Below are 14,675 nucleotides of genomic sequence, written 5' to 3'. Positions count from 1 at the left end.
TGCAACACAGCGCAGCGAACACATTGGTTCCTATGACCGTATTTTTACCTGAAACTGCATTTCTGGGTAAAATATTTCCTCTGAAGCACATGAGAGGATAACAAGAACACACACACAAACGTATATATGTATAAAACAGTAACTGCAGCAGTGAATGTGGTGGACACAGCTCTTTCTTTATGGAAATATTTACTCATTCACACAGATTTGACTTTATCTCTGCTGAATATGTGATACTTATTTATCCTGTTTCCTCCTCTTTTAACTTTAGTTTTGATAAGAAATACAACAATTAAAGATATATTAAAAAGAAATAGCAAATCAGTTTAATCTTTGCATGAGTTGGAAGGTTTTATCTTTAATTCTTCTTCTTTAAACGGGACATCTTACCTCACAACAGATGAATCCTGAGACTTTCTTTCTTCTTTATTTGTAATTTGTACATCATAGCGGTGAATTTGGTCTGAAAATGGTGCCACCAAACAATGTGTCCACTTAAAGAGGAGGATTGAACAATTTTTGGATTTCTTGTTTTAACAAACACATAATTTGACACCTCTCTTAAAGCTCAATACTAGAAAAGATACATGTCAGAAAATGTCAGGCTTAAAAAACGATCTATAGAAGATGACCCATATCTGAAAGTGATGTCCTTAAAATGAACCAAAGTTTACTGAAATTCAACATTTTTTTAATCCCTTATGTGTTTTTATGTGTTTTATATTTGTAGTGTGAATGTGTGTGTGAGAGTTGGACTCCTACTGCACAATAATTGCCCAAACTGGGACAAATAAAGAGCTTCTACTACTTAAACAGAAATATTTCTCCTGTATTTATTATATAAGAAATGGCATGTGGCATTTAAAAAAAAATCAGATGTCTTTAAATTAAAAGTGTTTGCTTTTAAATGTGCAATATGTAGGAATGAATAAACGAATCCTCATTTATATTTTACACTTTTTATGCTTTATTTTTTTCCATCATCCTGTAGAGAGGACATTGCTCCATTATACGTCTCATCAGACTGGTACATTTCTTCAAACATCCATCCCTCTGCCATCTTTGACTACTACAGAGCGACTCTTCCTTCATCGGCTCGTCTCGTCGTGTCTTCTGGAGTAAAGTAACTGTCAGGCTCGATGGGGTGTCGATAAAGAGAAGATGGAGATGAAATACAGATGTTTCGCTGAACTACGGATGGCAGATGATGGAAAAATGAAAATGTACAACTCTACATGAGAAAAACAAGAGCTACAACAATGGGCTTCAAAACACCAAATAAACACAACAGTGTCGAGTGGAAGAAGCAGAGGTTGGCATTAAATGAATATACAACACATTTACACCGATATCACACACAAATACTACTGTTAACACGATCCACAAACACACCACTGGCAGCTGTGCTGAAGAAATTCAGCTTTTCTGGACATTTATTATCGGCTGAGCTGAATTTAAAGTGCTTTAACTCTTAGTCTGTGCTGTGAAATGAAGACAAATGTCTCGGCTAAACTTCAAAACTTCACGCATCAACTACCAGCAGACGCCAACATCTTAAAATGCCAGAGAACGTCAGAGAATGGGATGTTTTCTGGCTTCGTCGGGTGCAGTTAAAGATGCAAACAGAGGGAAAAGATTTGTGTTTGTCCCACTCAAAGGTTACGCTCAACAATGGCAAGCTGGTGTCTGCTCTCTACAGAACTCAGGTTTGGGATTTTATACGATCGGCGCCGACGGAGGAAGCCTCCGGGGTGGCGAAGAGGCGCCGAGGCACGTGAGATGGGAGCCCACCCACCTCACGGGTCTGTCACTTAAACTCACTGTGAGGCTGCCTTGCTTGCGTAAGTTTCTTGTTTTGTCCGAGAGAAGGAGAGAAAAGGAGGAGAAAGACAGCAGAGAGCGACAGAGAAGAGAGCGGGTGTGTTTTTCAGGGAATGACGGAGCAGATCTACCACGTGAGGAAGAATTGGACGGATCCTAAACATGAGCAGATGTTGTGTGTGAGCTGCAGTCAGAGGAAGAGTCCGGAGAGAGAGAACAGATTTTTTTCTTTCTTTTTTTTCTCTTTTTCCATTTTTTGTGTTTGTTGCAGTTTATCGGTAGGATTTCTTGTGTGGAGTAGTTCCAGTTCCAGCTCTGGGCCTGAGGCAGATGGTCCGGGGTGAACGGCCCGTCATCCTCGCGGCACCGCAGGCAGATGTGGGAAGGCTCAGATGATGCCGTACTGGGCCAGCTCGTGCAGCTCCAGGTGGTTGAAGGCCTCCCATGGGCAGATGACGGTGATGTCTGCGAAAGGAGGCAGAGATGTGAGCTTGATGTGGATCCTACGAGTCATACAGACGGATATTTCAAACTAACAGAAACTCACCTGTGCCCAAGCCCTCCATGCCAGGGATATCATCACCAAAGCTGCAGAGAAAAGCGCAGATTACTCACCGTATCTGGTTATAAATTCTAAAAACTCTGAGGAGAAAACAAGGTGCTTATTGTAGGCATACCCCTGAATTCCCTTCTTTGGAGGCTTGCTCTTGAACTGACGAGTCTGCCTCTGCTTAAACTTGGGGGGGCCCTTGCGAGGGGTGGCGGGGCCTCCGGTGACACGGGTGGCTGACTTGATCTCAGGTTTGGGTGGCTCAAGATTCATTTTGAGCTGTTAGAAGTGACGCGTGTGTAGGCTTTAGAGACACCTCTCAGAAGTGTGGTCGTGGTGATAAAATCTGAACAAAAGAGAAAACAGTTAAACGGGCGCGCGAACAAAGACCCCCCCGCTGCTCATCTGCTGCTCCCAAATCCCAAAGTTTTACCAAAGATGCTCTGCTACGACGTTCATTTGATGCCTGCACGCAGCAGCTGTCACCTCCATCTGACATTCCCACCTGCAATCCTCTTACAGATCTGACGAACCCCCCCATTTAACTGAGTGGACCGCACTCCAGATCGTCCTTTAAAGATGACCCAATTTCCCATAATCCCCTGGCTCAAGTTGATGAGTCCTCACCCTCTCTGTTTCAAGCCGATTGCGCTCGTGTAATCTTGTTAGATGAAGGACGACACGGCAGAAGTGCTGAGCGCCGCACTGAGGGTCTAAATGATCAATCCGCTCACTGTGACCCTGCGATAATGACCCACCGTCCCCAGCAGGTCTTAACCCGAAATGCTGATACCAACAGGGAGGTGTAGATTTGAGCCATCTCAAAAAGTTCATTATTGAAGTGAAAGTCACTAAATATGCAGCGTGTGGCTGTTTGAGTCAGACTCGTAGTCAAAAACGTTCCTTCACTTCCAGAATTGAAGCAATTTTACATGAAAAAGTCTCAAAATCTCTAGAATTTAGATTGTGCAAACTGAAAAGTAGGTGCACGTTTTATTTTACAGCTTTAGGAGATTATTTGCAGTTCAGGAAGCTGAGCATCCATGTTTTTTCTCCTTTTTAGCTAATTTCTATCATAATCTAAAAAATGTCCACAGCTGTTTGTAGAGAAAACATTTAAAATGGTTTTAAATGGTTTAGTAGAAAGAAACATTTTTTAAAGAAAGGCAAAAGTTTGTTTTAATGTTAAAAACTGAGCAAAAAACACACAGCTTGAATCCTTAAGAAAACGAAGCTGATAGATGAACTCACAGCCAAATAAGGCACCAACAAAGAATATCTGCTCAGCTTCCTCTTTGAAAATCCCAAGTTGTAGCAGATTTACACGAACTCCCTCATTTTAAAATCTCTGACCTGTACCCAGCCTGGATCTACCTGACTGGAAGTTCTCTGCAGCTGCAGAACAGCAGGGTCTGTGATGTGGATCTACTCACCGGCTGCTTGGTGAGGAACAGCCAGACGACTGGAGGCTCTTTCCAGCAGATGAGTGGACTTCTATGCTAGGCTTGCTGTGACGGTCAGCCCTGGCTTACGGCCCCTTTTATACGCCGAGTCCTGAGGGAGATTACGAAGGCGCCGCCTCCCAACTCTGATGGCAACACTTCACATCTTTGGGTTCAGCTTAAACTGCGAGTCAAAACCTACAAAACTGTTTTATTCTCAATAAAAGTTTGTGTTTTACTCTCATGCCAATCTGTAGTGAAGCTGCTGCATCTCAGAGGGAAACATTGTGCTGTTTACTCACCAAACTGAGAACTTTTCACCCATTTTATTGAATAAAAAGCATGAATTTAAATCCATCCAGTGAGAGCTTCACCAGGAAGAGGAGCTGAGCCAGAACACCAACCTGAAGGTGCTGAATAATCCTCCGGCTGCGGCTACATGCCTCCACCCTCTGTACATTTATCATGCTGCAGTTAAATGCATGGTTTGCATTTTTTAGGGGGAACAATATCAGAAAAAGAGGACATGACCTCATCACCAGTCCATCTAACTGCATTAAAGCCTCTGTGAAAGTATCTCTGTGGACATAAATAAGTAGAAATGTGAATGTAGAATTGTTTTTGAGCCCAAATGTAGCTGAATTTCTGGTTCTGAGGATGAAAATGTTTGAATGTTGTTAAAACTGCATCATTTCTAAATGACACCAGCTGTATATTAAGGATAAATCTTTATTTCTGCTGCACGGTGACGTGTTTCTATAACACAGAAATGTCCCAGTCCAATATAATCTTCTCCTATCTGACAGGCCTCCTGGTAGCATATGTTATCCTGTGAAATCTCTTTCTGGTTTAGTGATTCAACATCTTGTGTCTCTGATCCATTGAGCCCAAGTTTTTACATTTTAACTCACTCATGTGCAGCCGTTAGTTCAGTAATGTTACGTTAGCTAAAAGATTTACACTTTAAAGGTTCAACCAAACCAAACTTCTTATTGGTTAATCAACTAAATGTTCAACAGATTCATCCATGGTTAAAAATTTGACAGTGAACTTCAAATAATACCTGAAGAATTCAGTTACAATGCTGTTGTTTTTGGTATTTTATGTACTTCCCATTTCTTTAGCTGCATCTATGAAAAACAGCAAAGAAAACACAGTTTGACAGACAGAAAACAGGATTTCTGCAGCAACAAGGTGATTCCCAAAGAGCTATTAGCTGAAAACTTGGCATATCTCAGCATGGTGTGCAGTGTGTCCTTAAAACATTTGAGGAAACTGGACAAGTGGAGGACAAAAGAAGAAGTGTCAGGCCTAAAAAACTATCTACAGCAGATGAACAGGATCTGAAAGTGATGTCCTTAAGAAAGAGGAAAAAATCCAGCTGTGACCTGACAGGACCTGAGAGATGCATCTGGACCTTCAGCTGATCCATCTACTGTTGGCCCAAGCCTCATCAGAAATGGTCTCCATGGAAGGGTGGCTGTCAAGAAGCCGTTCTTAAGGAAGGGAAACAGGGAGAAAAGGCTGAGCTGTGCCAAATGACACAAGAAGTGGACTGAAAATCAGTGGCAACAGGTCTTATGGAGGGATGAATCCATCATATATAGTAACTATTTGCACATGTAGTGTCTGTGTCATCAGTACAAAGCTAATTAAACCAGTGATCTCAGATAATGTGATGCAGGATGAGAGAACACAGATTAGATTATGTTCGTGCAGATTATAGATGCAACAGGAAGCTTCCTGAAAGGTCCAGCCCCTTCTTTATCTTCATTTCATGAAATTATCTCACCATCGGCTTCAGGAAACAGCCCTCAATCCTCCGTCCTGCAGAAATCTTTCACACATCAGTGGGATTTTCTGCAGAAATGACGGCAATAATCCAGCACCAGCTCTCAGATGGGTTTACGGCTTATATTTACGTATTTGGCTTTTATCCAAAGCAACTTACAAATGAGGATACAACATCACAGCTAACAATAAGCTAACAATAAGCTAACAATAAGCTACATAGAAGGAAAACCATCAGTCAGGCTCTGTCAGAGGAGACAGAGAGCAGCTATAGAGGGAAACAGAGGGAAGGAGATGCTCTCTGAAGAGCTGGGGCAACAGTTTAGGGATGCCTTTGCTCTGATTGGCCGTTCCACCATACAAAACGAGTCTGGGTTGTCTTAAGCGTGGTTTTGGCACCACTAGCCGACAATCCGATCCAGTTGTGACGTAAACCTTCTACAACATCCAGGAAGAATCAGGCAACAACACAAAAACAACATGTGCCAAAAGAAGTGATGCAACATGCTTCCATCAAAGCTTTAAGAAACATCTGATCTGGTCTCTGCTTCGTGTTTCGCTTCTCATCCGATTCTGGATCAACATTTAAAGATTAATTATCCTAAAAGCAGCAGCTGAGCATCCCTCTGAGTCTTCACAGCAGCCCTGAAAGATTCGAGATAAAGTTCAAAGAAATGTGAGAAACGCATTTATTGAAAAACGAAGATGGAGGGAAATTAAAGGAAAGATTTATTTATTTATTTATTATCATGATGTGTTGTTGGGTAAAACGGCTCATGTTCCCGATTAGAGGAAGAACGGTCCACCGCCATCAGAGGATCAAGAAGTGACGCCACTATGAACACTTGGCCGCCACAGGCCCGTTATCTCCATGGTAACACGTCCAGGTTAAAGTTTTAACCGGGTTAAAACCTGGTTCCTTTCTGGAAGACGACGAGCAGGTGAACCGAGCTAAATCCAGCTAACGCAGGTGGTTCATCTGCTCTCTGCCATGAGAGAACTTATGAGTAAAATATAGAAAGAATCATTTTCTAAAGTTGTTCAGTTTAAACAGAAAACCGTGTGGGACACTGTGATGTAAATGTAATACATTATTAACACATCAGGTACATAAAATCTTCTTATTATAGTTTGTTCATGTGAGGATGTGTTGGGGGGGGTCAATGAAGGGCGTCAATAATGCAGCGAGCCTGAAGCCCATCAGAGATTTGGAAACAGAAACAAACTTTACAGACTGTTGAAAAGTTCAGCTTCTCTGTCCACGTCTCATCCTTTCATAAAAAGTGTAACTGGCTGAGTTTGTTGGACACGTGGCGCCCCCTGGTGGACGCCCCGCGTTCCTGCACACTTAAATGTGAGGCCTGAGGTCCCACTTTTATTCGGGGTTTCTGAAAGATATTAAAACACTCGTGTGTGGCTGCAGTGGTTCAGAGAGGAAGAATAAAGTGTTGTGATTTCAACAGAAGAAACATTTATTCAACAAGTAAAATCTCAAACAAAGAATTTAAATAAACGAGAAGAAGTTTCAATAAATATCAATCAAACATCAACACAGATTTTAAAAAAAGTGCAACTGTGACTTTAGTCTGAACTAATGATGCAGAAAGGAGGTTTTCCTGTAAAGTGCAGCTGATTGTCATCGCTCCTCTGAGATCATCCTGACTAACTTCTATGTTTTTCCATGAAATGCAGCTGGAAATCAGAGGAAAACTCGTTGATCACATCTACGGTTCGTCATGTTGTACGATGATGATGAGTTCTACTCAGACATTTAGCAGAACTGTGCAGCAGCATTTCTGAGCCCGGTTCTCCAGGAAAACTCGCCTTCCTCGGTTTCATAGCGACTCGTCACACCTTCAGACGTGTTTTCTGTGATTTTAAGCGGGTCGAACGGCTCGTGGCGGTCGGGTTGATCAACAGACGAAACAGTTCAAGTATCCCCGAAACGTGGAAAGTTGTGAGTTACTTTTAAGATCAAAAGCTTTCGCAGGAAAGTCTCAACGGGCTTTAAAACTCCTCGCCGTGTCAGTTCTGAACTAACCTCCACCCACGAACACCAACCTCTGGGTGGAGCTGAGCAGAGTTTGCTTTTAACGCTGGAGCCTCACACCTTCTTCAGGAGTCTGATCTCCATCTTCAGGTAAGTTTTAAGGTTCTCATCGAGGACGTTCTCCTCGATGGCGGCGAGCGCTCGGTCGCCTCCGTCGCTGTAGAACGCCAGCAGCTGCTCGGCGTGCTCGATCCACACGCAGTTATGGCAGCCGCTCATGCAGCAGTGGGTGGGGGCCGGCGGGGGGCCCTGATCGGGGGACCAGTTAGAGTTAGAGTCGGGAGGAGCAGGCGGTTCTGGTCCCGCAGATCCAGAACTCCTCCACGGCTGCAGAGGACACGCCCGATGGCGCCTCATCAGCAACAGGGAACGGACGCAAAGCTGGAAAACACAAAGCCAGTCCAGGTTTAAAGTCCAAAAAGCACCAAAACTCCATCCTCACATTTCAGAACCAGGACACCCCGGCTGTGACCTCACAGCTTCTCCACCCGACGCTTCACTCAGGTGTTGCACCTTTTTATCACATGTAGGAGCAGGTTTATGAGCTGAATAATGAGGGGAGTAAAGTTCTTCATAGAGCTGCAGAACCAGCTGGGATCCTACAGATCCCACAATGCTAAATTAGGTGAAATCCTAATCTACGATCCCTGCAAAAACTGTCTAAATTCACAATATTCACGAACAAAGATGAGTTAATCTGAGCCAGGAGAAGGACTTGCCTTTGGATTCTCATTTATGAATAATAAACTGATCAGTTTTGAGCCATAAATCTTTTTAAAACTCAAAACAGGCGTGAGCTTTATCAACAGAGCTGAACACATAAAAGGAACATCTGAATTTAACAGAAATCTGATGAATAATGTGTTAAATTAGAAAAAGATTCCGCTGGCATCACGTGAGGGGAAACTGTTCAGGCTGATTTAACATTTAAAACATTTACAAACAGTTTTTATGTTCATCAAGTCCAGAAGACACAGAGTGTCTGAAATCAAACACCACCTCACCATCAGATTCTCTTCCTTAAATAACCAGTGAAATAAATTAACGTGTTGTGGTGATATTTTACCACCAAAACTACTAACAGATTCCATTTAAAGTGAACTCTCTCGCAGTAAAGCTGCAAATCTTTTGATTTTAATCTGAAACTCTTTGGCTGTTTTCTCTCATTTTGTTTTAAAATCAGATAAAACAATAAGCCAATCCATTAAATCTTCCAATTCTGATCCTAGTTACTGTAAATTAGTTTTAAGACACGAGATTACTGAAGAAATACTTGTCTCTAATCCTCACAGACTTATTGTGGTTTGTATATCTGAGTCTACGAGGGTTAAAATCAGTTTGTGTAGCTCGTTGTAAAACAACATTAAAAACCTCTTACACCTAATAGAAATAGAAATATTACATAATTATACCACAAACATTCAGTCACGGGAGTAAATACAGAAGGTTAAGCTAGGCTAATTAGCCTGACCGTTAGCTTAGCCACCGACCTTTTGTAGAGAAACCGACGACCTCGCGGCTTCAACACCCAGACACAGCATCACAGGAGCGGACAGGACGCACGGTTATGTCTCTCAAAGATTCAGTCCCTGTTTAAATGAGGATTTCTGAAAGTTGTTCTCTTGTCGGATCATAAAATCCACCGTCTCACATGTTTTAAAGGCTAGCTGCGTCGCTTCTTCTTCTCCAAATTTACCCTTTACGTATAGATGTAAACAACGTTTTTGATTGGTCGTCAGAAAAGAATGCAACCAATCAGATTCAGATATGCCAAACTTTGAACCAATAGAAAAGGTATGATTTGGGGCGGGCTTTAAAAAAATATAGCCACATTTCCAGGTTTACACCACCAGGTGTCAGCATTTCACCTTTTTCCTAAAAAGAACCAGAAAGGAAACAAATAGAAAGTTGTCGCTTCTCAAATATATTGGTGGTATTAAAGGATCAAAATATTACATTACTAATATATTAACGTTTTTAAAAACAATTTTACAATACAAAATAATGTATACAAATATGATTCATATCAATAATCCTTAATAATGTAAAATCAGAAGGAAACTACTCAAATGGAGGTAGTTAAAAGTGCCATGAGCTGCTACAACACTTAAATGCAACACAGTTATGCTACAACAATCTATTTATGTAAAATATAACTAACAGGAGGTCATCTTACATATAGAAAACACTTTAAATATGTTTTTTTTGTCAGGAGTAAGAAAGAAATCATTGTAACCTGGGTTCATGTTTATTTTCTGTCATACAGATCCTAACAGGTGCAGGTGATTACAGGGAGCTGGATGAACAGATTGCATGTGCCGACTCAGGGCCATGTCATCAGCTGCTGAGGCCGAGCAGACAGCTTCTATTCAGCTGCACAGATCAACACTTTGATGAGAGCCTCTCTGCTCTGTGTTTGCTTTGCCCTTTAAATGCATTGTGCACTAAATCCTCACAATTGTCTGTTCAGTTTCAGTTTAAACAAACACCATCAAGCATGGATTTTCCTGTTTTATGTCAAATGGTCTTGTGTGCTGAAGATGAAAACAGGTGGTATGTTAGAGGTTCAGAAGACGAACGAGTCACGAAAGTCTCTTTATAGTCAGTCAAATCCTTCAGATCAACAGCCTGTGTGGAAAACACACCCATGATGAGCGTATAAAAGCAATATCAGCCTTTCTTTTGCTGCATTCATCCTACTTTCTGTTGTAAAAGTCATCAGCGGGTCCACCTGTCCTTCATGTAGGAAATATCCTTCTTTCTATTTCTGTCACAAGCACTTTAAGTTAATTAATAATTCCATCCCGGTGTGTTTCTCCTCTACATAACTATTGTATCTTTATGAGTCATGCCAACACAAATGTGATTTATTCAAACATTTTTTGTCCTTTTGACCTGAAAATGCATTCAGTACTTTGTTAAATGCAGTAAAGTTGCTGCAGAGGACAGAGATGTGGACGTCGAGTCCAGTCTGACTTTAACCCCGGAGACTTCTGGCTTCACTCGGACTGCAGCCTGCTTTTTACACGATCCCAACACAAACATTTAGAAAACTGTGCAGCGAGTCCTGCAGCAGGTCATTGTTTTGCGATAACTGCGGTACTCCAGGACAGTTTCAGGCTGTTAGTGTACTTCTGGATGAGTCAGACGTATTTAGTTTTAAGGTTCACAAACTTATCTAGTGTTGCTTTAACTCACAGACTCAAAACAAAGACAACAAAACATACAATTACTCAAAAAATAGTGAAAAAATAACAGAAAGGAGAGACAAACTGATCAGTAACAGACAGAATAACACTAGAGTGACAGAGATAACAAGAATGATCACAGCTTCGAAATCATGTGGCTCAAAAATTGGACCAAAGACTTGAGACCAGGTGTTCCCACTTCTGATTCAGGACGCTGTGTTTTACACTTGCACTGAAGCTGGAGTCATGTTTTAGTTGCATAACATCAGCAGAACCTGTTCTGTTTTCACTGACCCAGATTTGGTTAAATGATGAATAAACTTCAGAGGCACCAAAGCAGATTTGGGGAAACAGCCCGGCCTCCTCTGATGTGGTTCTTCTTTGTGTGACTCTGGTTTAATGACACTTTCTAAAGTGTTTGACCCCTTCAGTGATGCATGAGGAGGTGTGTGGAGTGTGCAGACTTCCCCACAGACCTCAGTGTTTGCTGTTCACATCCATGGTAACGTGGTATGGAAACACAGCAGCCGCTCGGCATCAGTGTGAGATGCCAGGTGTGCGATGGGCCATGTTGTCTCCTCACAGGTCCCCCGGGGACACACTATCCAGAGGAGAGGAGTCACGCGCTTCAAAAACTCACAACTTTAAAGGCAAACTCACTTTAAACGCTGCTGGTGTTCTTCCTGAAACAAGGGCAAACAATCACTGAAAAGAAACAATGATTCGGTCTTACAGCTTCAGGTCAACACAGCTGATCCCACAGAGGTTTGTTATGACGATGTGGAGCAAAAGGTTCACGTTTCACCGCTAATACAAGACGACCAGAATACATTTTCATTAAACTGACATTAATATAGATGCTTTAGAGACGGTGAACGTCAGTATTTCATTCAGTGTTGGTGTGAATGTGCTGATTATGACATAAAACCCCTTGAAAGACACATTAGAAACACACAAAATACTGAAAGTGATCCCAAAGACAACCTCAGACAGATATAAAGTGATCCCAAAGACAACCTCAGACAGATATAAAGTGATCCCAAAGACAACCTCAGACAGATATAAAGTGATCCCAAAGACAACCTCAGACAGATATAAAGTGATCCCAAAGACAACCTCAGACAGATATAAAGTGATCCCAAAGACAACCTCAGACAGATATAAAGTGATCCCAAAGACAACCTCAGACAGATATAAAGTGATCCCAAAGACAACCTCAGACAGATATAAAGTGATCCCAAAAACAGGAACAGGACAGCTTAAGAGACTCAAACCAACCACCTGCCCCCCTGACTGAGGGTGGTCTGTCCGGGAAAACATGTTGAAATGATCACAGAAAGTTAAATCAGAGGTTGTTCATTTCACCCCACATCACCACACAAAGCTGGATTCTTTTCAGTCATAGAGACGAGGCTCCGGCAGCGTTTGTTGTCAGCTTGTGAGAATCTCGTCGGTATGTCAGGCATGTGAGCCGAGGGTCCATTTTCTCCAAGATGGCCACCAGCCAGCTTCGCCTCACAAACAGCTCGCCACCTCCACCATCCAAGGCCGCTCCCGGATTCAGTTTCCCTCCACAACCTTTCCTTTGGGGCGCCGCTGTACCTCCGGCAGGCGTTTCCTGAGGGGCCCCGCGCTCCCTGACTGAGGAAAACACAGATTTAGTCAGGCACATGACAAATACCTCAAGAAAAGAAGCTCAAGGGAGGAAGACTATTTTTAATTCAGCCTGTTACTTCTGAAAGGTTTCACATGACCCACAGTGCAGACGGAGGACTCCCAGGGTCGCTGAGGGAATTCCTGGAGGCGCTGGGAGATGTTTCTGGAAAGATGTGTTGTTACTAAGATTATGAAAAAGAAAGAGTCAAATGGGAGTGTTTTATTGGAGCTTCTGGCTTCAGTTTCAGGGATCTGGGAAACGCTGGGACATAAAACGCTCCCAGCTTTGCTCTGGCTGCAGGATTATCCTCATCACCAATAATCCTGCTGCAGGCCTGACTGCACATAAGGCATTCCTAACAGCCTGTTGCACATTCAGCGCACTGTGCTGTCCTGCTATGTATGGGAATGACTTTCCAGGCATTCAGCTAAACAAAGATCAAAATTCAAGAATTCACCAGTGTTGACAGTCATTCCTTCTCTTTCTGATCCTAAACATGGGAAAATGTCCCTGTTTTCTCTTTTCTCTGAGCACTTTCTGTTATCCGGGCTCATGTAAAGCAGCTCTGACGTCACAGTGGAGCCTGAATGAAATATTTCCTTACTGCAGCTGTGTCAACAATCTGGATGGACAGCCTCTGAAAAGTGGCGCCAAGTTGTTTTCTGTTTGGCTGCACGCACTTCACCTCTGATTAAAATGATACAGGAAGCTGACAGGAGCGTCCCTGCAGTTCAGTGTCTGCGGTTTAAAAGGTAGCAGGGAGGTGTTTCAGTGCTCAGGTGTCCTCCTTCAGGGTCCTCCTGACTGACTCACAGCGCCGGCTTTGTCCTGAGCGCACAAAGACCACACTGTTCGATCACCAGCGGGCCTGAGCAGCCACGCCACTTCCATGAAGTGACAAGTGAGTGACACACCTGGAACGACTGGCAGGAACTCGTTTGTGTACGAGAGGAAGCAGGAAACAAGACTCAAAAACAAAAAAGATCTGAACTTTAGCTGAGATTTATAGACATGAGGTAACAACAACGAGATGCAAAGCGACAAAAAACAGATGTTAAGTGACAAAATATAGACAAAATGACAAAAATAGACGCAAGGTGACAAAAAGGATATATAAAGTTAAATGCAAAGTGGAAAAAAATAGACACAAAGTGGCAAAAAAAAGATGGAAAACGACAAAAAATAAAGAAATAAAGTAACGGAAATAGGCACAAAGTGACAAAAACAAATGTAAAGTAGTGAGAAACGGTGAGAAAAATTGATGCAAAGTGACAAAGATAATTGATAAAGTCACATAAAAGACTGATAAAGGGACATTAAAAAGATGTTCAATGAAAAATTATAAAAAAAAGGCACAAGGTGACAAAAAGTTACATAAAAGGACTGCAAAGAGACATAAAGTGACAATAAAGACACTTTAAGTTCTGAAAAAGAGACATAAAAGAATGAAAATTTACAAAAAGGGATAAAAAATACATAAAGATACATAAAGGGCCAGATGTAAAGTGAATAAACATAAAGGCAAAGTGACCAAAAATATATATAGAAGTGACAAAAACAGATGCAAAGTGGCAAAAAATAGAAACTAAGTAGTAAAAATATACACAAAGATGTGCGATAAACTCAGAATGTTAAAATGTGAATGAAGAGAATGAAGAAAATGAAGAGAAACTGAAGCAAAGAGACAAATAATGACCACAAAGAAAGTGCAAATGATCAAAAACACACTTTCATGACGTTTTGAATTTTACTTACAGAAGATAAACGTTACTTAATTCAGGTTGTAACAATAAGAAAAATATCTCATATTCAGGCTCTGATCTCTGACTGTTAATAATCTGAGTTAAATGAGTTATTTACAGAAGAGAAGCTGAGATTTAACCAGTTAACCAGATAAATATTCAGAGCATGAACTTTCCTTTATTTCTCGGGCTAAATTAGCTGTTATTTGCTATTCATCATGTTGCTGCTGTATGTTCGCACATGCCTGGCAGCCGATGATTGTAACGACCAAAAGCTTTTTCCTCCGAGGGCGACTCGGTACCAAGGTGGAGTCATCAGAGGAAGCGACTTAAACCCGAACCAGCGGGGAGGAGCTCCAGGAACCGCTCCCAGGAACACGAGCCCACCATGTAAAGTTCAGAAGGCTGCAGCTTAAAAACGCTCAGAGATAAAG

General features: G+C 41.9%; 2 protein-coding genes and 1 long non-coding RNA gene across 3 annotated transcripts; all 3 read right to left on the bottom strand.

Annotated features, from left to right (window-relative positions):
* Positions 1-1,007: 1,007 nt before the first annotated feature.
* pde6gb (phosphodiesterase 6G, cGMP-specific, rod, gamma, paralog b) lies at positions 1,008-3,876 on the bottom strand. Its single transcript, XM_072373572.1, has 4 exons — positions 3,805-3,876; positions 2,499-2,717; positions 2,369-2,409; positions 1,008-2,286 (listed from the first exon to the last, which is right to left on the bottom strand). Exons 2-4 carry the CDS (start codon positions 2,642-2,644, stop codon positions 2,210-2,212), a joined length of 264 nt encoding a protein of 87 aa, XP_072229673.1. The 5' UTR covers positions 2,645-2,717; positions 3,805-3,876; the 3' UTR covers positions 1,008-2,209.
* A 3,185-nt stretch (positions 3,877-7,061) lies between these two features.
* On the bottom strand, positions 7,062-9,469 carry oxld1 (oxidoreductase-like domain containing 1). Its single transcript, XM_072373571.1, has 2 exons — positions 9,145-9,469; positions 7,062-8,035 (listed from the first exon to the last, which is right to left on the bottom strand). The coding sequence occupies exons 1-2, from the start codon at positions 9,193-9,195 to the stop codon at positions 7,709-7,711; spliced, it is 378 nt and encodes a 125-aa protein (XP_072229672.1). The 5' UTR covers positions 9,196-9,469; the 3' UTR covers positions 7,062-7,708.
* An 88-nt stretch (positions 9,470-9,557) lies between these two features.
* On the bottom strand, positions 9,558-14,675 carry LOC140278541 (uncharacterized). The gene is made up of 2 exons (XR_011909201.1): positions 14,483-14,675; positions 9,558-12,479 (listed from the first exon to the last, which is right to left on the bottom strand). It is a non-coding gene; the product is annotated as an uncharacterized lncRNA (long non-coding RNA).

The sequence above is a fragment of the Leuresthes tenuis genome, unplaced genomic scaffold (assembly GCF_036924035.1).
Source record: "Leuresthes tenuis unplaced genomic scaffold, fLeuTen1.0.hap1 SCAF_20, whole genome shotgun sequence".
NCBI classification, from domain to species: domain Eukaryota; kingdom Metazoa; phylum Chordata; class Actinopteri; order Atheriniformes; family Atherinopsidae; genus Leuresthes; species Leuresthes tenuis.
Note: the sequence above shows the minus strand (reverse complement) of the source record. Positions and strands in the feature narration are given on the sequence as shown.

What these genes read in the sequence shown, in the direction of transcription:
- pde6gb (XM_072373572.1), bottom strand. Translation starts at nt 2,644, where the DNA reads ATGAATCTTGAGCCACCCAAACCTGAGATCAAGTCAGCCACCCGTGTC. An exon ending in CCAAAGAAGGGAATTCAGGG is followed by an intron (nt 2,410 to 2,498) that starts GTATGCCTACAA and finishes TTTTCTCTGCAG; the next exon opens with CTTTGGTGATGATATCCCTG. An exon ending in CATGGAGGGCTTGGGCACAG is followed by an intron (nt 2,287 to 2,368) that starts GTGAGTTTCTGT and finishes CTCCTTTCGCAG; the next exon opens with ACATCACCGTCATCTGCCCA.
- oxld1 (XM_072373571.1), bottom strand. Translation starts at nt 9,195, where the DNA reads ATGCTGTGTCTGGGTGTTGAAGCCGCGAGGTCGTCGGTTTCTCTACAA. An exon ending in CGTCGGTTTCTCTACAAAAG is followed by an intron (nt 8,036 to 9,144) that starts GTCGGTGGCTAA and finishes TGTGTTTTCCAG; the next exon opens with CTTTGCGTCCGTTCCCTGTT.